Source organism: Venturia canescens, chromosome 7, assembly GCF_019457755.1.
Source record: "Venturia canescens isolate UGA chromosome 7, ASM1945775v1, whole genome shotgun sequence".
Taxonomy (NCBI): domain Eukaryota; kingdom Metazoa; phylum Arthropoda; class Insecta; order Hymenoptera; family Ichneumonidae; genus Venturia; species Venturia canescens.
In genome coordinates, this window is record NC_057427.1 from 17419690 (window position 1) to 17442463 (window position 22774).

The 22774-nt window shown below is 40.8% G+C and overlaps 2 protein-coding genes and 1 long non-coding RNA gene across 4 annotated transcripts; 1 reads left to right on the forward strand and 2 right to left on the reverse strand.

Annotated features, from left to right (window-relative positions):
- The first annotated feature begins 1806 nt into the window (after positions 1-1806).
- On the forward strand, positions 1807-11438 carry LOC122413128 (uncharacterized). Of its 2 annotated transcripts, none has more exons than XM_043423290.1 (3): positions 1807-1920; positions 10675-10746; positions 10855-11438. In XM_043423290.1, the coding sequence occupies exons 1-3, from the start codon at positions 1836-1838 to the stop codon at positions 11064-11066; spliced, it is 369 nt and encodes a 122-aa protein (XP_043279225.1). In that variant the 5' UTR covers positions 1807-1835; the 3' UTR covers positions 11067-11438. The 2 variants fall into 2 exon arrangements, 1 of the variants encoding a protein (XP_043279225.1); XR_006261497.1 differs by lacking the exon at positions 1807-1920 and adding an exon at positions 9788-10183.
- On the reverse strand, positions 7518-16427 carry LOC122413131 (uncharacterized). Its single transcript, XR_006261514.1, has 4 exons — positions 15999-16427; positions 14967-15196; positions 8163-8308; positions 7518-7778 (listed from the first exon to the last, which is right to left on the reverse strand). It is a non-coding gene; the product is annotated as an uncharacterized lncRNA (long non-coding RNA).
- A 534-nt stretch (positions 16428-16961) lies between these two features.
- LOC122413125 (ras-interacting protein RIP3-like) lies at positions 16962-19104 on the reverse strand. The gene is made up of 5 exons (XM_043423285.1): positions 18498-19104; positions 17755-18407; positions 17622-17654; positions 17378-17517; positions 16962-17073 (listed from the first exon to the last, which is right to left on the reverse strand). The coding sequence occupies exons 1-4, from the start codon at positions 18753-18755 to the stop codon at positions 17487-17489; spliced, it is 975 nt and encodes a 324-aa protein (XP_043279220.1). The 5' UTR covers positions 18756-19104; the 3' UTR covers positions 16962-17073; positions 17378-17486.
- Between the last annotated feature and the right edge of the window lie 3670 nt (positions 19105-22774).

Below are 22774 nucleotides of genomic sequence, written 5' to 3' on the forward strand. Positions count from 1 at the left end.
TGCGGGATCAGAAAATCAGTCAGGAGTTCGGAAAAACACGTGGCTGAATATGGACGCCACGGACAAGTGACGACATTTGAGTCTGAATAATAATATCTATAAACCAAACAAGAATCACAGTCGGAAAACAAAAAACCTAATCGAAATAATATAATTCGGGTTCTGCAACGATAAAAAGAAGTGTTATTTTTGACCAGGTTACACAAAAATAGAGCAAAATTTACCAAGGAAAATCAGATAAAACGGGAGCGAGTGGCCGAACAGGCCTCGTGCATGACTCGACCCGAAATCACAATTTGAAGTCGAACATGAGAATCTAAAACTAAATATAAAACAATAAGGGATTTCAAATAGGGGGCTCAACCTATGAAAATTTATTTAATAACATCATTAACAAAGCCGAGATGGCCGATAAATTAATAAGTGACGACTCGTGTGCAAAAGAGAGCACAGAGATAGATTCTTCAGTAGCGTTAAAAATCGATGAGATGGACGTAGAATCAATTAATGAGGTAATTTGCGGTTCTCAGGAAGGAGCATGGCAGGAGGCGCCAGAGAGGAGGAAAAGAAGAAGGAAGGTGCCCGCGGAGACGAACGGTGGAAAAGTCCTGAACAATAGTTCAGAAACCGTGCTGGGTCTCGGACCAGAGGAACCGGAGCAAAAAAGGAGAAAGGATTATAATAGAATTTTCAAAGAGAGAAGGAACAGGTATTCCGCGAAAGCGGTTGAGCCATACATAGTACTAATAACGCAAAATCTGGAAACTCGCACTCCAGAAAAGGAAAACGTAAATGATAGTACTAGTTTAAATAAGAACCCAACTTCGAGAGGACTAGGGTTGGTGCACCCTATGATTATAGGGAAAAAGTTAAGGAAAATCAGTGAGTCTATTAGCGAAATAAAAAGGAAGGGGAGAAATTTAGGAGAAATTAAATTAAAAAGTTTTCAAGAAGCAAACAAGCTGGTAGATAATCAAGAAATATACCTGCCGAAGGCATGGAAGGCTTATATACCAAATAACAGAATATCAAGAATAGGTATAGCAAAGGATGTGGATGCCTCGTTATCGGAGACTGACATTCTGGAAGGCGTGGAGTGGCTTAGCGCTCCCACGCGCATTCTAAGAATCGAAAGAATTCAAAGAGTATCCCGTAGAGATAACAGCGCAAATCTTTTGATTCCCACTAATCTGATAAAAATCGTATTCGATGGTAACGACTTACCAGAGTACATTTCTATCTACAAAACTAGGGTTAGAATAGAGCCTTTCGAGTACCAGGTCAAAAGATGTACAAAGTGCCAACGCTATGGGCATTCGCAAAAACAATGCAAGGGATCGCAAAGATGTGTTTCCTGTGGGGGACAACATCACCAGTCAGAGTGCAAGAGCACCACACTGAAATGCGTTAACTGCGATAAACAACATGCAGCAAATGATTCCAAGTGCGAAACGTTCGACAAATTAAAGATCATAAACAAAATCATGCCTCATCTTAACATAGATCGGCCAGAAGTCCTAGAGATAATCAAAGTAAATCATTTAGATAGTTTGTATTGAGCAGACTCGTGGTTGCAAAATAGGAACAATAGGAAAACAGCGAGCCTCTACTCAGGGGGCGGTGCATGGCTGGCTTCGGTTCAAGACTCATTAGACGAACTAACCTTTCCCACACCGGCGGAAGTAGAGGAAAAACGTAAAAGCACTATCAATAGAAAATCGAATAACCTGAAAATTAAATCCGTTAATACCAGGAGAAAGATCCCAAGGACAACACAAAATTCTAACCCAAATTCGGAGGAAGTAAACAATGATTCTTATTTTTCAGGAGAACAGATGAAAAATCCAGAAGTCCAAACCACACATCAAATCCCAAGGACATTCCCAGAGGAAAGGATCCCTGTACTGTTCTACCAACAAGGTGACACCCAAGGAAAAGCCCTTCCAAGGGATGTCAATAAATTCCAACTCGGGAAGGATCAGAACACAACCTCCATTAACACTTTTAATCCAAAAACCCGACTTAAACGTAGTAAGGTCGCCGAAAACAAACAGTAACTCAAAAAGAATTTACATGAACAGTGAACCAAAAATAACCAGAGAGCACATAAATATTAATACAATAGGCAATAACAGAGAAGTAATATAAACCGTGATATCAGAATCCTCAAGGTTCCAGTAATCGCAGAAGAAAAAAATATAAAAAAAGAAAAAAAAATTATTGTAAAACCACGCTCTCTCTCTTACTTCAGTTACAATGAACAACGTATTGAGAATAGCACAATGGAACTGTAGAGGAATTCGAGGCAAATCACACGAATTTCCAATATTTACGGATAAATTTGACGTACTGTTACTTTCGGAAACCTGGCTACGCCCAAAGAACTCCTGTAAAATAAGAGATTTCAACCTCCTAAGAAAGGACAGAGTTACAGAGATCTCAGGTGGAGGAGTAGCAATTGGGATAAAAAAAGGAATCCCCTTCACAATCATTCCCATAAGTGACCTTTTGAGTAAAGTAAAACAAATCGAAGCCGTGGCAGCTGAAATAAAATTGGCGAAGAACCAAATTATGATAATCGTACTTTGGTTCTCCTGTAGCACGGGTTGATCAAGCCACCTGGAACCTATTTTTTAGCGGTATCCTTTCCCTCAGTACCAAGTGTAAGAACTATGTTATGACCTCAACATAGTCAATGTAAATAACAAATCTCCTACCTACCTGCACCAAAACAAATCATGGGACGTCCTGGACCTCGCCTTTGTGAGCGCTAATCTAGCTCCTCATATTAGCTGGAGAGTCTCAGATGAGAATTTGGGAAGCGACCACTGTATTATTGAACTGCAAATTTACGGCAAAAGCATAGATAGGCAGAAACGCCGTTCAGCATTAATTACCAAGAAAGTAGATTGGATAAAATTCTCTAATTCTTTGGAAAATCTGGAAAATAGAACCCCAATAAGGAACCAAAACCTTACCCAACAATATTCCGATTTTCAAGATACAATAAAAAAAAGCCTATTAGATTTCGGAGCCAAACACAACAATAGCATAACCAAAAATAATAAAAATCAAAAGACAAACCAAAAAACATGGTGGAATTTAGACTGTGCTCAAGCAGTAGAGGAAAGAAGGGAAGCTTTCAAAAGATGGAAAGTAGAGATGAGCAAAAGCAATTTGGAGGCCTGGATAAAACAAGATAAAGTTACTAAACAAATATTGAAACGCATAAAAAGGGAATCCTTTAAAGAATTTGCTACAAACATAAACATCAATACCCCTATTAAAAAAATTTGGGAAACGATTAGAATGTTCGGTGGACACGGTAGGAACTTCAACTCAAACAACAACAGAGATGACAACGATAAAAAAAGAGAATCAGAGATTGAGAATGTAATAAACAAACTAGCCCCCCCCCCAGCTTTCTTACCCCCAACATTAAACAGGGGGAAAAATAAGATAGTTAAAGGTATCTGGCATCTTTGCTCCCTTGGGAAACTAAGATATATTATAAAAATAGCTAATCCCCGTTCAGCAGCCGGCATTAGAAACTCTAAGAGTAATCTATAACAAAATAATGTATAGCGGCCTAATACCAAGAGAATGGAATAATAATGACATCTGCCTTACAGAAAAACCAAAGGGAGGATTCAGGCCGATAGCCCTAGCATCGTGCTTACTAAAAATTTTTGAGCGGTTCATTAAAACCCGGTTAGAATATTATCTGGAATCGGACTTTATAATTCCGAACTCCCAATTTGGGTTCAGGAAGCAGCGGTCATGTAACGACAATATAAACATTTTGACCACAGATATTCACAACGCTTTCATCAGAAAAGAACACGTTCTAGCCATCTATATAGACTTGGAAGGGGCGTACGACAACGTAATTCCGCAAATATTAATTGCAAATTTGAATAAACTGAGAATACCTCCGTTTGTAATCAGAGTAATTGCAAACCTGATATGCCGATGGGAAGCGTATTTTTATGATAGTGGAGAAAAAATATCATCCAGAACTTTATATAAGGGTCTCCCACAGGGGTCGGAGCTGAGCCCTACCCTTTTTAATATTTACTTAAGGAAATTGAATGAGCACATAGGGGCGGATAGCAAATCCTTGCAATATGTGGATGACATTGTGGTGTACATTCGAGAGAGAGACATTAACGCAGGTATGAGGAAATTGGAGGAGAGCGTTGCAATCCTATCGAGGTGGCTAAGAGATTTAGGCCTGAATATAAACTCAGCGAAAAGTAAAATGGTCACTTTCACTAAAAAAGCAAGTCCCTTAGAAGATATATATTGTAACGTAGATTTTCCCCGCAAGGGTACAATCCAGTCCCTTCTCGGCTCACTCACCTCGTCTCGCGCCACTCTCCGGCTACGAGAATAGACTGGGCGCCAGGTATGAAGTACCGTCGAATTATTCGACTTGATTTTTGTCGATTCTCGTGATGGTAACGCAATACAAAATTAGAGTGTAGGAGGCACGAGGGAAACGAGTGACCGAGGACGGTCCGACTACTCAGCTCATCTGAGATACACCTGGGGATACACCTGGGGAGACTTTTCCGGAGATACGATTGGAGGAAAAGTCGCGCGAGGTTTTCTCGGAATTAGGGAAAGTGTGTTAAGCGGAGTTCTGAGATGTGCACGTGTTGCACTTGAGATAAGAGCATCTGTTTTCGGGACTCGTGGGAAACGCGAGTTTCGGAACGCGTCTCTGGAATCTCGTGTGAATTTAGGAAATGTTGCATTGATAATAAATTCAAGGATAGGAAATCGGTCTTGGAGTGTTTATTTCTGGCTTTCCGTGCTCGTCTTGTAGGATTATTTATGGCGCTGGAACGTCGGGGAGAGTCTAGGGCGCGCGTTGTGAGTGTTTAAAGAATGGACGGTTGAGGAAAGAAATATGTGCGAGCGCCGAGTGTCTCGCAGGATGTATTTGTTATGGGTGGTCTGGATACGCTCTGTGTTTAAATATATTCCTAGATAAGAACTATGTATCGACAAATGATGATAAAGGTTGGAAATATACTTGTGATAGCGATTGAGTTGAAGAGAAAAAGTAAGGGGCGTTTAGCGTAATGCTAGGACGTAACAGTAGCAATCACGAAACACAAAAGAACTAGCCAACAACACATACAACCTTCGAAACAATATGCGCCATTTATTAACAATTTTTACGGGGAAACAAATTATACAGGAGAAAATTATGAGATCGTCAATTCATGGTAGACAGAATAATATTTCGGAAAAACAATAGTTTAGATCTCGCCGCTTAAATTAACCACGATAATAATTCGGAAAAATGATGATTTTAATTCGCCATCGTGTTGGCCCGGTTTACAGGCAGGTAACTAAACGTCGTAAACGACCTACCCGAGTTCGCAAGGTAACTACAGGTAAGAGGTAATAGGTAACTGCATGGCGGAAATTGTAACGCATTGGTCACTACGGCAGGGTAGGCAACAAAGTGATCACTGCGAAACAATTTCAGGTAGATTACGCGGGTGTCGTCGGTAGTGCAAAGGCAAAAGGTAATCGACACCTGGTAATTTTCTACCCAATAATTCAGCCGCGAGCTAACTTACCACACGGCGATAGAGTTCACGAAAGATAGAAATCCGCGATTCGGATCAAGCCCCGGACGCAACGCGAACGGCAAAAGATAGGCGAAATTAGGATCGACGCCGGAAGATAACGTAATTCTACAATAGAATATTTCAAGAGAGGTCACAGAAAATACGTCGACCGTGAGATAAGACATAATGTAATAGAATACTGGAAGGAATGCGCAAGATAAAAGAAACGAAAGAAAAATACCCACAAATAATGTCTTGAATACCCGCCGTACATTCCGAGCGCGACAATGAGAACGAGAGAGACACAACGAAAACATCGCGCGACGAGCGCGCTCGCTAGAGCCTTCGACACGTGCAGGGAGAGAGAGACAAAAGAGAACTCGAACTTTACTGCGCGTAATATTCAGCGCTTCATCAAAACTCGAACGAATAACCATTCACATAATTTACGAAATCAGATAATAATGCATTGAACCAATTAAGATCGAATTCTCTGATAGAGTTGAGCGTCTAACTAAACTACACAAAAAAGCGGGGGCATGGGAAGTAGCGGCCACAATCTCGCTCACTATTTCGTCACACATGCCTCCCTCAAAGAAAAATGCCACCAGGCAACAAAACTCAAAGAAAACCGGAACTAAATTCCGAAACAATACGCTCAATTCGACCAAAGGATTCGGGGAGAAAGAGTAGCGGGCTTACCGAGGAGATCACTCGTCGCACACGAAGAAAAGACAAAAGAGCCCTAGATGACGGCAGGCTCGGACTTCTGACTCGCCGGTGAGGTGATCGGAACAAGACTCATTGTGCGAACGAGTGGTCCTCAATATTCGGCGCCATCCCCACCACCAGGCCCACGAACCGCACCGCTTACCCGCTAGGCGTGAACTAGAGCACGGGCTCATGTCCATGCTTTCGTGGGAATTCAAATTTCGAAGCGCGACACGTCGATAATTTACCTTCCTGTTGCTCTCGCCTCTCTCGTCCACTCGAAACATTCCTCCCGACTGGATTACCGTGATTTGAATGCCTTTCCTCTTGGGGATCCGGCGGGCAGCTCTGGAAGACCGAGGGGAGGCCTCCCTCATGACTTCGGACGTCTAGAAGTCATGGTGGGCCCACAACAAAAACCACCATGCAAAACAGCACCTTGGCTCCAGAAAACTCCCCCGAATCCCACCTGACGAGGCGCCGTATCGCACGGACCGTGGCACCCGAATTTACGGTGTAGCGGACGGTGTAACTTTCGGTTACTACAGCGGGAGAGGCACGGGCGGCGTTCAACAAATGGCCTATGCCAGCGTGTCCTCTCAGCCATCCGCTGGTCGAGAATGATACTCGTAACTCGAAGACGGTGTGAGAGGGTGTTTCTCGCGAACGAGATCGGGTCGAGCAACCGCAAAGCCTCGTCTCGATAAAAGATGGTTCGCGATGCCCAGCCGCGAAGGCGACACCAAATATCCCAAAACGACAATGAAATTTATACTGTAAACAAACGTCAAATTAAACTCAAAATAGACAATGAAATTCTCTGTAAATAAACGTCAGGTTAAACTCAAAATAGACGACGAAATTCTCTCTAAATAAACGTCAGGTTAAACTCAAAATAGACAACGAAATTCTCTCTCTTACGGCCACGTAGGTAAGAGGTAGCTAAAATTAACTAAAATCTCTCAAATCGGTAATGTAGGCGGTTTTCTAGCTTAGTACCATAATTACGCAAAATGAGTCCGGCTCCGACCAACACCCGACGAGTCAAAAAGTCGTGGAAAATGGGCCGTAAACGCGGTCCACTGGTCGACACAATTCGTACGAGTGGCGGGGCAAAATGTCACGTCACAATATATATCCATTAATGGTGCGAGAGTATACAATTCTAGAAATGCAAATTTTCTGGGAGTAATTATGGATTACAAATTAAACTGGAAATCCTTTATTAACGAGATCAAGAATAAGGCAACAAAGGCCACAAATATCATAAAATCTCTTACACAAAAGTCGTGGGGAGTGCATCCCACAACCCTCCTTACTATATATAAAGGCTTGATCCGGGCTAGACTGGAATGGTCAATCCCGTGCTCGAGTTCAGCTGACCGGTCTTGTTTCCAATCGCTGATAACGGTTCAATATGCCGCACTTCGACTGATCCTGGGGTGTTTCAGGTCAACTCCAACCAACGTCCTGCTCGACCTAGCAAAAGTCCAATCACTAGAATATAGGGCACAATTATTAACCTCCAGATATCTTGCTAGAGCTATTGCAATACAAAATCCCCCAATCATTCCCAAAATAAAACTTATGGAAGAACTAGTAAGTAGCAATAGAAGTATCCCAAAAGAATGCTTCAGATACACTATCTTCACAATATGGTCAAGATTTAAGCCTCAACTTAATCGAATCAAAAGATTCAATTTAACACCCTGCTTTGACACACCACTGATAACTCAAATCTCTCCCTTAGAGTTCGACAGATAGGGGAAAGAATTATTAATAAGGACAGAAGTCGAATCAATGTAGCGTTTCAAAGAGAATTAAACGAAAAATACTACCAAAATAATCGACACCAGTGGTTACCTATCTACACAGATGGCTCAAAAATGAAGGGAGCAGGGTACATAGGTTTTGCCTTCCATATCCCAGAATTCAAAATCCGAGGTGTTTTTAAAATGATAAAACTAACATCAATTTTCGAGGCAGAGGCAGGAGCAATCATCGAGGCTCTGAAACACACAAAAAACAGGTATACATATAAAAACTAAATAATAATAACAGACTCCCTGAGCGTACTAACAGCTTTACAAGAGGTAGGGACTAATGTAAAAATGCACCCTATGATACTAGAGATAAAATCACTTAACTACAGACTCGCATTAGCTAATAGGAAGGTAGAGTATGTCTGGTGTCCCTCACACAAAGGTGTCATCGGTAATGAAATAGTGGACGGCCTAGCGAAGGCTGCTATAGACAAAGGCACACTTAGCAACTGTATCACATTACCAAAAACAGTAATAGACGAGATAAAGAAACAACTCAGGGGAGAATTCCAAATTAAACTAAACGAAACATTTAAAACAAAAGGAATAGTATACGGAAAGTATCGTCAAGTTGATTCAAAGGCCCCATGGTGGCTAGAAAAAACTCTAGAAAGGAAAGCTATTACATTGATAAACAGAATAACATCAGCCCACATAGGGGTCAATAAACACCTTCATAGGATAGGGCTAGTAGACTCAATGATATGCCAATACGGTGCCTTGGAACAAGACATGAATCATGTTTTCTGGGGGTGCGAGCTCACCAAGGAACATACAGACAAACTAGTAAAGGAATTAAAGAAATTACAAGTTATGCCACCTTATGAAATCAGAAGCCTTTCCTTCTCTCAATCAGACAAGATCCTAAAAGCAATAATGAGGTTTGCAGCAGAAGTTAAAGAACAAGTCAATATAATTTACTAGTCACCTTCCTTCTTTTTACTAAACACAAAATGAATAAAAGAAGCACAAAACCAATAAAAAACACGAAAACACAGAGATATAAAAATATATATAAAATATAATAAATTGGGGGAAAATAAAACAAATAAAATATATATATTGTGACGTGACATTTCTGCCCCGTCACTCGTACGATTTATGTCGACCAGTGGACCGGATTTACGGTCCATTTTTGGACGCCCCTCGACTCACTGGGCGATGTTCGGAACGAGACTCAGCGTCACGTATCTTTAAGTATTAGTTTAGTAACCCGTGTATTACCTTGCTAGCGAAATTTACCTGTTTTACCATCTGTTACCTCCGCGTGCAAAGAAGAGAGATAGAGAATTTTAGTCTGCCTGCTTTGAGTCCTAATGACGTTTATTTTGACAGCTTCATTCGATATTGGAGAGATTTGGTATTGTCGCCCCGCCGAGGGCCCCTCCACCAGTGTTATTTTGGTTAAAGCTCTCCGATTGTTTGAACCAATCTCGCTCATAAGAATCGCTCCTCTCACACCGTCAACGAGCATCGAATAACACTCTCGACTTGCGGGCGGCTGAAAGAGCACGCTGGCATAGGCCATATTTTGAACGCCGCCCGTGTCTTTCCCGCTGTAGCAACCCAGGGGGGAGTTTTCTGGAGGCGAGGTGCTGTTGTACCTGGTGGTTTATTTTGTGGGCCCACCACGTCTCCGTGACGTCCGGAATCGTGAGGGAGGCCTCCCCTCGTCCTTCCAGAGCTGCCCGCCGGATCCCCAAGAGGAAAGATACCCGGTCGCAGCTATCAAGTCGAGAGGAGTGTTCCGAGTGAGCGAGGGAAGTGAAAACAAAAGGTGAGTCGTTATTAATCTATTCGGGCAAAAGGTGTAATCAAAATTACGTTCCTTACGCGCTCCTCATTTGAAAACCCCGCGCGAAAGCGCGAGTCAAGAGTCCATGCTCGGGCTCGCGCCTAACGTGAGAGCGTTGCAGTGCCTGGGTCCGGTGGTGGGGACAACGCCGAATCGCGAGGACCGCTCGCACGCACAATTAGTCTAATTTCGAACATCGTACCAGTGAGTCAGCGGCCAGGCCGAGTCCGACGAGCCATCTGTTTGTGCGGCGAGCGTGTTCTTCGGTAAGTCCAACTCTTTATCTCCACCGAATTCACTGGTCCAGTCGAGCCCTTTTCTTTTTCTCTTATTGTTTCGGAATATAGTTCCGGTTTCTTATAGATTATGTGGCGTTTTAGTAGAACACGTGGGCGAAGTCTCGAGCGAGATTGCGGCCGAGACTTCCCGTGTTTCCAGTCTTTTGATAATGTCGTTTTGTGGGGTTCAGCTTGATCAGTGTTTCGTTATTAATTTGGTCTCAGTTAATTCTTTAAAGTTTTCGCGTTAAGGTATGACTATCGCCTATGTCACCACTAAGAGTAGGGACGAGCGAGGTCCGAGAAAAATTATCCCAAACAGCCCAAAAGAGATAGAAATTGTTTAATTCAAAATACTATGCAATCTTAATAATTCTGACTCTCGAATAAAAATATAATAGTATATAGTAAAATTAAAACAAAAATGTTTATAAATTAGTTATATATTTTATGTGTTGATTGTTCCATAAAAACTCAAGTTCCAACAGGGCGGTTCCACATAACCAAAAATAACGAGAGACATTCGGACATCACCACTGGCATCGTCTTCGGTAATTGTTTTTTTTCTAACTCACTCATTAATTAGTCATCAATATCCAGTACAATAATCATAGAAAAATAATTTTTTTAATTACATATTCTTTTTATTTACTCGACAGGGGCTGTGCATGCAGGTATCGGTTGCAGTACGTTAAATAAGCTTCTAGCTTGTGCTGATATTCCTACCATCACGGACAGCTTATTCAAACGTTATGAACGTGAAATGGGACCGATGATAGAGGAAGCTGCTAAAGAGAGCTGTAAGCGAGCAGCTGCAGAAGAGCGAGAGCTCGTTTTAGAAAAAATGGTTCAGTTAGCGCAGGAGTTGTAAGCTTTCTTTTTTTGATATCATGAAACAATCATTTTGTTAAAAAAGTTCTATCGTTATATCATTTTCTTAAAATTTTGCTGAAAATTTCGATACTTATGGGTAAAACATAAAAATTCTCAATAGTCGCTCAAAAGAGTGCTTGTTAAAAGTAGCATTTTCATCAATAAATATTTTGACTTCTCCCCAGTGCCTTCTAAAACTTTGCATACATTTTTATGAAATATTAAAGAAACAAGTTATTTTTTCAAAAAAATGTAAAGAAAAATTTTTCCGCAATTTTTGTAATTATACAGCAAGTATTTACTAAATTTTTTGATTTAAATGTCACGATAGAACTACCTCAAACAATTTACACGTTTATTTGGTTTCAAATATTACGGATTTTTTGACTCAAAAATATAGTATATATTTAAAATTTTAAATAATATAAATATAGTGTATACTTTAAATAATAGAATATGTTTTAAATAATATAATTATTAATTCGAAGAATTGTGGGATGTCGAAAAATATAATTACTTTATAATTATAGATATTTTATATAAGTAGTTATTAATCCGAAGAATCATGGAATGTTTTAATTAATTTTTTCGCAAAAATATTTTTGTATTTTTTCTACGAGAAAGATTTTGTCATTTTGTTTAATCCGAAGAATCGTGAGATGTTTTGATTATTTTATCGAAAAAATATTTTCGTGTTATATACGAGAAATATTTGCATCGTCAGTTGATGAATAAATTGAACCAGAAACAATTGGTTGTTTATTTCTTTTTCTTTTTTTTTACTATTTTCTTTGCTATTTTCTTTCTTTTTTACCTGTCCTATTTATATTATTATTTAGACCTGAAGAGTTGAGGTACGAGGTGTATCCGAAAGAACAAATTCTGCGAACATCGATGTACTATGGACCAGCTAACAAGGATTTTGAAGGCCGAAATAATAGAATTTTTGATACAGCCTTGTTGGATGTCGTGAACATTTTGGTTTCATACGACATGGGTTGGAGTAGGCGTGGGAATGGTCGAAGCTATAATAGCTTGAATGGCTACGGTGCGATTATTGGCTTCTTAAGCGGAAAAGTGTTGGATTTTGCAACACGAAATCGCAAGTGCAAACGCTGTGATAGTGGTATCACTCAAGAACATCACGATTGCCGGTTAAATTTTACTGGAAGTGCCAAAGCGATGGAAGCCAGTGTTGGTGCAGAGCTGGTCAATAACAGCACAATATTAAAAGAAGCCAAGCTGAATGTTCGTGTACTCATTGGGGATGATGACAGCTCCACGATAGCTGCTGTCCAACGAGGAAACCCTGAAACGATTTTTAAACTCTCTGATATGAATCATCTTCGGAAGCACTTTATAAACGATTTATACGACCTCAAAAAAGATTATAGAGAGATGAGAGCAAAGGAAACAATTCCACATCTAAAGAAATGTTTTGGTTATGCAGTTAAGTAAAACCAAGGTAAAACAGCTGATTTGGCAGCTGCCTTACGCAATATTCCTGATCATGTTTTTGGAGCGCACGAGAATTGTGGACAGTGGTGTCGCGGATCCCAAGGACGTCACGTCATTCAAGTAAAAGATGAGAAATTGAATGAAAAATTGATTCAACTTTTTGAGAAATATGCAAAATATTCTCACAAATTTTCAATGGCTGCTTCCAGTCAAAGCAACGAGAGCTTGAATAATATAATGGCTCATAAGGCACTAAAAAATCGATGTTACAGCCTCAGTGAATCAGCTGATTATCGTATGGCGAGTTCTGTGATTGCGAAAAATGATGGAGAAAAATATATATTGAATGTCCGAGAAAAACTATCGATGCCAAGTGGAATACATGCGTCACGTCATGCAGAAAGTCGAGAAAAAATCAAACAACGAAGAATAGTTAAAGCTCGTTTACCATCAACCAAAATTCAGCGAAATTTGTTGTCTCTGAAACGAGATTCATGGAGAAAAAAGAAAGAAGAAATCGAAGGCGTGTAGTATCAGTCAAACTGTGGTATGGATCTTGATACAGAGGATTTAGATTCTATTATCGATTCACCTTTCATTGTTAATGATCTACCGACTATTTTCTTGACAACCGAAAGTTGTAATATCGTTTTCTTTGATCTGGAGACGTCGGGTTTAGCGAGTACTAGCGATATTTTGCAAATTGCTGCCAAGTTGGGAGAGCACACGTGCAATATCTACATAACTCCCACGCAACCAGTAGACCCTCGTGCATTCATGGCTACAGGGTTACAAAATGTCAATGGAAAGCTGTACTGTCGTGGAAAACAAGTCAACTCTGTTCCTCTGACAGACGCATTGATTCAATTTCAGCAGTTCTTGAATTTATCTTCCATGCCCTGCATACTTGTTGCCCACAATTGCAAATTCGACTCTTCTCTTTTACTTAGGGCAATAATATATAATTCAGTGGTAGAGTAATTCGCAAAAATCGCTGGTTTCTGTGACAGTTTAAATTTGTTAAAAAAGCGTTTTCCCAATCGCAAAGGTAAAGGTTTGTTTAAATTGGAAATTTTAGCCAGAGATTTACTTCAGGTTCAATTAAACAACAAGTTTCACGAAGCTACGTATGACGTCCAAATGTTGGAACAACTAACGTCTACCTTTCTTCTAAAATCAGATTTGATCGCTAATTCGCAGAGCAAAACCGCGAAGGTATCGCGATATTATTATCTAAAAAAGATGTTAATAATAAGACAACCGTTACCAAAGACAAAAGGGTGATAGAGAAAATTGTTAATCAACTACAAAAAGACATTTAATTTTATGGATTGTTATTTATTATGAACCAATAAAGAACTGGTATTGAAATTTAGAAAAAAATTTATTGTAAAAATTCGAATCTAGAAAAGTGAAACGATTCGTCGCATTTAAAATTCGAGCGGGAAAGTACATACATATGTCATCACAGCGGGGCGGTGTTGCCACATGTTATAATCGCCGACTTCTCTCCGATGGACTACTTATAAACTGTATTGATAATTTATTTATTTTCTAAAGAATGAGACGTCAAAAATACTTCATTTTGACGTCAAAAAATTCTAAAAATTCCTGACTATGAGTTCAATTTTTTTGAGAAAAATCCTAAATCCATTTTTCTCGTAATTTACGATAAACGAAACGCAACTTCAATTTACATGGGTTTAGATGGGGAAAATAGAAAATTGGAAATTAAATATCTCAAATTCTAGACGTCAGAAAATGTTTGGTCTCATAGAAAAGTTGTTTGTTTTAATGCCAAGAACATCTACACAAAGTTTTAAGAAAATCCTAAATCAGCCCATTTTGTGATAGTAATACCTTAACGTAGAGTGAATTATAGAGTTCGAGTCTTTGTGAAATTGCGTAGTGAGCGCTGGAATATTCCACGCAACGACGCCTCTCTCTCTCTCTCCCTGTACGCGCCGAGGCTCTAGCGAGCACGTTACCTCGCGTTTGTTTGCTCTCTGTCTCTCTCGCTCGCGCTGGCGAGCATCGTTTATACGGCGTTATATTTTGTCTTTCGTATCGGATCTTTTTTAACCGTTATTTTTACATTCGCCTATATTGTTCTTTCTTTATTTCGTGTGACGCTTACCTTATTTTCTGTTACCTTATTGCGAGCATTATTACCTGACGAATGCGGGCGCGCCCCGCGCGAATTCCCTCGTTACTGCGTGAGGGGTAAAAGTTATGCGATCTGGTGTATCACCGAATTAATTTCGTTCGAATTTTATTTTATATCGAATCTACCTTCGTCATAATGTATCTTTTTCCTGTACTCTAGCTTATTCGGCAATTTCGAATAAAGTCTGAACTATTTCCTAAATTTTTCTTAGTCTTGGCTCATTTTTTTTGCGTTGCGAATTGCTACCTTTTCCCCAAGGATCCCCCTCTCTACCTTTCAGTATCTCAGATGAGCTGAGTAGCCGGACCGTCCTCGGTCACGCGTGTCTCTCGTTCCCTCTGTGTCGTACATTATTATTTGACGTTACCATCGTTGAGAGCGGATAAATTAAAAGTCGAGTAATCGGCGGTACTTCGTACCTGGCGCCCAATTCACTCTCATGGCCGGAGAGTGGTGCGAGAGGACGAGACGGGTGAGCCGAGAAGCCCAGATAGACAAACGTGCTGTGAAAAAATTGAAAACAGCATAAAGACAGCAATACGACGTCACGATTCAGAATAGCATGACACAAATATTGCTTAGTTTGCTTCCGAATTGAACAGCAAACTAACGGCACGGTTATAAATTTGGCAGCAATATTGCGAAAAATAATGTCGCCAAGATGGCAACACTATGTGAGAGCGAGTAATAGCACAGCTACGGCAACGGAACAGCACGATGTACTTTTTTGTTGATCAAAAAACTAATTCAATGAAACAGCGAAGGAACGGCAATAGGATAGGACGCCGTGCAGTTCTCTTTGAGTGGTTATTTGAGCACCCTTCTTGAGCAAGAAAACATTACGTCAGAAACACGGAGTAACAGCAAGGGAACAGCAACAGGAGAGCACGACGTGCCGTTTTGTTGCTGTTCCCTTGCTGGCACACTCCTTAGGCGAAAGAACATCAGATTTGAAATACGCAGTAACGGCAAGGGAACAGCAACAGGACAGCACGACGTGCCGTTCCGTTGCTGTGCCCTTGCTGGCACACTTATTTCGTGAGAAAACGTGTGGCTTGTAATACGGATTAACAGCAAGAGAACGGCAACGGGACGACACGTAGTGCAGACCGGATTGAGGTGCAAAATAACAGCATCGAAACCAAGAATCAGTGACAGACTGTAGCAATGAGATAAAGGCGTATTCTCAGCGTGCTGTGCCGTATAATTTACGATGCTCGAGCGATTCGCTGCTGTTGTTGGGTTTTCGGAGCAATGACGCGGCTCTGTTACCGACAGTCGAGCAGAGTGTCGACGGTACATTACCTTGTCGACTCGCGATCACCCGAAGAACGCAATGTCCCGTTCTCGAGCTATTCGAAAAAAGAAGCAATCATTGAATCGATGAGGCAGTATCGCCAAATCGGTAAGTAATACAGTAATCGTTATAATTATTTAATCTAACATAAAGTAATAAAAATGAACATGCATTTAATCGGGTGAATTCGTATCGTGACTTTGGGCCCATGGTACGATGAATGTGGGCATACAGTAGAAAAACCCGAGTTTTGCGGAGTTGCTAGCCATCTTTTAATTTACGATGGAATCCGAACCACTAACTGATTCATACGATGCACTCTGTTCTTTTACTCGCAAATAATTATACTTCGTAGCTACTACCTTATTAAATAACATGCATTAAAAAAATGAATTACCTATTTGTGCGACACAAAGCTGTTTACCTCTTTGGCGGGATACTACCTATCGATTAGATCGGAGAACGTGACCTTGCGCTTGACAGCATCGAATCTAAGGACGACCTTGATACGCTTCGTTGGCGGGATCGTTGGTGAGCGGCGTTGTTGCGCGTGCGGTGTTGAAGGCTGCGATTTCGTCGTCTCATATCCTCGTCAACATTCTCAATATCCGAATTACCGCTTCCATCATGCGTCTGCGAATGAGATGGCGTACGATTCTCAATACGCCGGGGCTGATCATTGGGTGGAACATTTCCTCTGGGGTCCCTTTGATTTTCCCTTGCGTTATTCAGGCTGTTCCGGTGGCGCTGCTTCGAACTCCTGAGCGCGTTAGTCATTGCGTCGGTGAATTGGGACCAATCTGGTTTCGGATAATTTCTATTCCTCGCAACTGCCGCTATATTGCAAACGTAATGACAAAAATGATTAGTTTACTTTCGGATTGAGAAAGAAAAGTTGATTAATTCATCACATTACTTACCATAAAGGGCTTTGGCAAATCTTGTTTTGCCAAGAGCTATCTCATTTGGTTTTCGGCCGAGCCAGGTCAAAGCCGGCGATACCGAATCTTCCATGGCGTTCTTCAAAATCTCGTTAGCCGTTTCAACTAATGTGTGGCCACCGAGCGACCCCAAGTATCTGACCTGAAATGGTAAGTTATCGAGATTGTGACAGCTATGATAGAAACGTTTAATGAAATTTTAATTTAATGTACATTTTTTTTCCGATTTCTTTTCGGTCGCGTGTACACGTACTTTTGAACTTGACCGTTTTTTTATAATTTTTCTCTTCATGACAAACATCCAGGGGGGGGGGGGGAGCAGTCGCTCTGATTTCCGTTTTTTGAAAAGTTGCTTACAATTTTATTTGGAGCATTATGTAATATTCTTTCAAAAATAGAAAAGTCTCGTCGAGTGGTGTATAATTTGGGTGATATTATAAGCTTACCACATTCTTGTACTCGTCGTCCGGTATGGCCTCGAAATCATTTATTTGCTCGGGGCTCGTAAGTGGTAATGATCTAAGTTTTTCGGGAAATTCCGTGGATAGTTCCCGCTCATATAATTTCATATAATTTCTTGAGATCGCTATTCGTTGAATTTCATTTAAATGGAGAAAGAGAAAATGTATCGATAACAATCATGTGGCAACGACTATATTGATATACGTGCTAGTATTTCGTAATAATTACCGCATTCCCTTTTTCACGATTTTCGCGAGCGACCTAAATATCAAAAACAACAGAATGAGAGGAACGTAAATTATTTAAAAAAATCCTGATTATCACGAAAGACGCGTAAATGATACGAGGGGCAGTTTCTTACGTTACATCCTCTCTCAGTGCTGTCACCGACTCTTCCGAAGCGAATTTGAATGCCTGATTGAATTGGGGCCAAGGCCGTGGGGGATATTGCCATTGTTGTTGTTCATAAGAACGACCCCATGGATTTTCATACAACGGCTGTTGATATTGATCCGCTTCATCCTGAAATTGAGAGGGTTGCGGTTGTAGTGATTGTGATCGATAGTCGTCTCGTTGATAATGTGGAAATGAATTATATTGTTGTGTTAGTTGCGGTTCTTGTCGATGTAGTTGACGTTGTTGTTGTTGTTGTTGTTGTTGTTGTTGTTGTTGTTGTTGTTGTTGTTGTTGTTGTTGTTGTTGTCGTTGCTGTTGTTGTTGTCCCATTTCGTGCTGCGTCGTCAACGTCTCGTTAGGTCTCGTCGTGCCGCAAGCTGAGTCGCTCGTCGTTGTAATTCGCGTTGGCGTTTTCTCCCCGTGCGCGCGGATATCATGATCCGATGTCGTCTGGAATTGTCCGGGGGTTATAGCCGATATTTCCTCTGATGTCGTTGCATCTTGTTGGCATGGCGATGTTCCGCTCCGATGAAGACATTCCAACGTTATTAATGACGACGGTTCGGGATGCTCAGATCTCGGCGTTGATGACGGAATGTATTCCGGTTCAGCGGTGTCCTGAGATTCAATTTGCGAAAAACGAGATTACGCGTTTTTACGAAGAACTCTTACTGCGGATATCGTCATTAATTAATTTTTTGAACGCACAGTATTGTATTGCCTATGCGTGGCAATTGCAAGTGACGTATGATTGTTATACAACGGTGGGAAATTTTGAAGGGCCTCCATCGCACCCCGTAGATTAGCCTCGGTTTCTCGAGGCGTCGAATTCGTGCGGTTTTCTGGAACAGGTTCCCCGCTCTGATCTACCGAATATTCCTCCGATGACGTAGTTTGAAAAGTGGGATTGTAATCCCGAAGATATGAAGGTGGCCGTTTGTTTCTCGTCGGTCGTGACGTATCCATGCTGTGGATTAAAAAAAAATCGCGAAAACATCTACTTATGGGGGGGGAGGGGTATTGCGACAGAGAATTACTAAACTTTCGAAGTACGATAAAAACATGTTAGAAACGGTAGAACGCTTAATGCGATAGGACATGCAATTAAAAAATGGACAAACAATTCTTTGACCCGAAAACAACTTCTCCAAGAAGCGAAAATTCAACGGTAAATAGAAAAGAGTAAATAAAAGTCGAGACATTGTAGCCATAGAGTCCCAATGGAAAAGAGAGAAGTCAATACGAATGAAAACAGCGACAACGCATTCCTCGGTTGCGTTATCAGTAGGGATTCATTGCGGCAACTACGAATGTATCTTCAGCAACCGTTTCAACGTCGCTGTTGCCGGTGCGACGAGGTGACCATAGAGGCATCATATAACACTTTGATTGAACATCGACAAATGGAACCATTGAAACATTTTCAGTGAGCGTTTGACACTTGAAGAACCTTACATCACTTGACGATATACCGACGTTGAAGAAAGCTTCCACTGAATCGAATTTTTTCACAACGAGGTAAGTGACATTACGATAAACAATTATGTTTTCTACTAAACAAATTCCAGAATCCTTAAGGATGCAGCAGCGGTTGCGATTTTTTGTACTCAACATGAAATTTCGACCTTTCAAACGGCGGAACTGAGCAACATCGTCAATATGAATATAACGCGGTAGCGGACCAGTATTATGTCGATCGAGAACGATAGGAGTTTCTGTATTGCGTATGCACGGACGGGAATCAACTGTTACTCGTGTACGCTCAGCAATCCTATTAGCGATTTGCTGTAATGACAAATGCGGCTTTCTGACGCATCGGCGAAAATGTTGCATCGCGTTTTCATACGGGAAGGAGGAATATCCGTCGGCAGGGCCGAAGAATTCAACATCATCGACCAAGTGCAACAAACCATGAACGTTGTAACTGAGAAAATCGTAGCCATAAAGGCACTGGCTTTGAACAACGAAAAGTTTTAAAGCAATTCTCGCATACGTCAATTCTCGACGGGAAGGATTGGTCGACACCAAGACACGCGTAGCACTGCTAAGCAAAAGGAAATGATCATACAATTCAACGGACAATATACCACGCAGAACGACCGCTCCTCTATACAACAAAAATTGATGAAACTCTGTAGCTTTCCAGCGAAAAAAACTTTCCAACGAACATGGTCGACGAGCGAATTCCTCAGGACACCAATCGAATAAGGATCTGAGTCTTACCGAAATCAACAAAATATCTCGAGCACACAATTTAGAGATTTTCGAGAACTTTCCTAAAGCCCAAGCAATCAACAACCGCTTCATAACACCGAGATATAACAAATGCATAAGATCGAACGGAACCTGCGACACTGGACCCATGGGAAGATGCTCGAGGGGACTCTCGACGTTACGTAAGTGATAATCTTCATCGATTTCGTTAAAATAATCCTGATCGGTCCACGGTACATTGTCAATTTGTTCATAACACATACGAGTTCCGGTGTGTCGACCGGTTACTTTGCATTTCGAGCAAAGATTTGTTGAAGTCGCGTTCTCATGAAACAATGCGAAAGAACGAGCGGGTGCGTCGGCGATAAAAGCTCGAATAACCACGCAATAAGTCGATTCTTGGTAACGAATGCCTCCCTCTGCTATGATACGTTCTACGTCTTCCACAAAGGAGCTGAGAAACTCCACTGCGTTTGCAGGTTTCTTTGTCCCTCGATACACACCTATAATTCCGACAGGAGAATTCTTCACATTCGAAATTCTACATTGGATCGGCCATATATGACTATCACCCGAATTATCAAGATTAGCCCCGTCAATGCTCCAGTCAATTTCTAAGAAAGCTGGAATTTCATCTTTCGGCGTGGAATCGAGAATACTCGTAAGCGCGTTCTCCAACCCTAAATGAAGATATTCCCCGGGGGGGCACTTCACGCAGCTCGACCGGCTTACGCGGAGTACTCAGAAGCGTTTTTGTATATTTCGGAAGAGTTGAAAAACATGAATGCTTCCTGAGATTTTCAAGAAGATCATCCCCGACACGATGACTAATATTATTTTTGACCAACCACGAGGCTAAATCGTCGCGAAAACCACCCGAGCACTCTGCAACCGATTCATCCGTAAGAGCAGACTCCCCGCTAGAATCGATAACGAAACCGGACGATCCTTCCGTATTGTCATCATAATCATCGTTTTGACTCACGTCGATACCAGGATTAATGGAATTATCGAACGAGTGTATGATCGAAGACTCTGTTTGTTGCATGGATGGCTCCCTAGCCGAAGAAAATACGACCGACGAGCTAGAATCATCGATTTCAGCATCAGAAACAGTTATATGAGTGGTCCGATCGGCTTTTGACGACCTATTTGCACGACCGTTGCAGAATAATAGCCTATTTTTTCGAAGTTCCCTCCTAACTGAACGTTGCTGCCTGGACGACAAAGCTTCGAATGACTTTCGACCACGTGACTTTTTAATTACCCGCGGCATTGTACCAATTATTCGACCGAGCTTAGTAATAATTAATGCAAACAAATTGAAAGGTATGCCAAAATAACGTATTACTCCCTTTTTTTCCGATGGAAACAAAAACGCCACCCGCAGTTTGGTCTTTTTCGTGGCTGAATAGCTCGTGATGATGACAAACTGAATGAGCAGAACGGATCTCTATGTGAAAAAAAAAGTTTCGGAATTAATCGAAATCTATACCGGGCCTAAAAATCTAATCGCCGACACCGTAGCTAAAGAGCGATTTGTGAACTGAGACGAAATTGTATATAGAACATTTTTTTTGTTTCAATTTAAAACGGAGGAACAACTGATCACGTACTCTGATCAGTATAATCTTTACTCGATTCCTCTTTGATTTCGAATTATTTTACTTTCTCGTCTTACCGATTGTTTCTCCCATCGGTCACCGCCTCTCAGAAAAATTCTCGAAATGAAATTATTACCGAGAGCATTCCCACGAGACGGTGGTCACAATGACTTTGGACGAATGGGGAAAATGCAGGGACTCAGTTGGGTAAAAGACTTTTATTCATAGTAGTTATCGTAGCATTGAAAAGTCGTCTTTGAACCGCCATTAGTCTGCGTGGCGAAAGAATTAACTTTTTAGATTATCAAGATAATCAAAACTTTGAGATTATCGGTAGATGCGAAGCATGATATTAAATTAATTTTTAAGATTTGTTTTCGTTTCAGCCTATTATCTGAAAAAAAAATAAAGAAAAGAAGCAGTCGAATCGGAGACTCGACACTTCGATGAGAGCTTTCTATAAAAAAAGGAAAATACGAAATTGGCACAATCATTAAATGCCAAGGAATAAGAACGTGATGAATATTTATGTTCTAATTGCCGTGGGGCGAACATATTGAATTATTCAATAGGAAAAGTTAAAGGTATGAAAATACCTTTAAAATCATCAAAACAGGGATTAACTGAGAGTGATTAAAATTTGTAATTAAATTTTGGTCAAAAACAAGCCTTCGGTTGGTCCATATCGACTGCTGTCGACATTCAAAAACAAGAGAATAAGAAGCCACTGAACATTCCAGTGAAAATAATTGAAAAATGGAATTCTTTATTTTCCTTTCATTGAAATGCACGGAAAGTTTTGTTCCGAAATTTTTATTACAGACATCATTAACTGAGCGAGGAGCGTAGCTTTGAGCAAGTGAAAGAATACGTAACTACCGAGAAGTTCTCTTTGCACGAAAGAATTTAGTTAAAAAAGTTCCGACGCCATTGAAAAAAAAAGACTTCTCAAATAATATTGGCGGTACGAGGATTCACATGAGCCTATACAAACGATATATTGCGACCGAAAGCCTTTTAAAATGAAGGTAAAACAAAGAAAAAAGAATTAAGGAAGCTCGGTCGCGTAGGGCCGGGTTCTGTGGGTGCATGAGCAGGGCACCCCCCTTTTTTTCAAATACGCATATTTGTAATACCACAATGCATTATAAAACCATTATTAATCAT

Excerpts from the sequence above, each read along its gene's own strand:
- LOC122413128 (XM_043423290.1), top strand. The coding sequence starts at position 1,836 with ATGAAAAATCCAGAAGTCCAAACCACACATCAAATCCCAAGGACATTC. Across the intron at positions 1,921-10,674 it reads TGTACTGTTCTACCAACAAG|TTCCAACAGGGCGGTTCCAC; the intron begins GTGACACCCAAG and ends TAAAAACTCAAG. Across the intron at positions 10,747-10,854 it reads CACCACTGGCATCGTCTTCG|GGGCTGTGCATGCAGGTATC; the intron begins GTAATTGTTTTT and ends TTTACTCGACAG.
- LOC122413125 (XM_043423285.1), bottom strand. The coding sequence starts at position 18,755 with ATGGATACGTCACGACCGACGAGAAACAAACGGCCACCTTCATATCTT. Across the intron at positions 18,408-18,497 it reads CGCATAGGCAATACAATACT|GACACCGCTGAACCGGAATA; the intron begins GTGCGTTCAAAA and ends ATTGAATCTCAG. Across the intron at positions 17,655-17,754 it reads GCACTGAGAGAGGATGTAAC|GTCGCTCGCGAAAATCGTGA; the intron begins GTAAGAAACTGC and ends TTTGATATTTAG.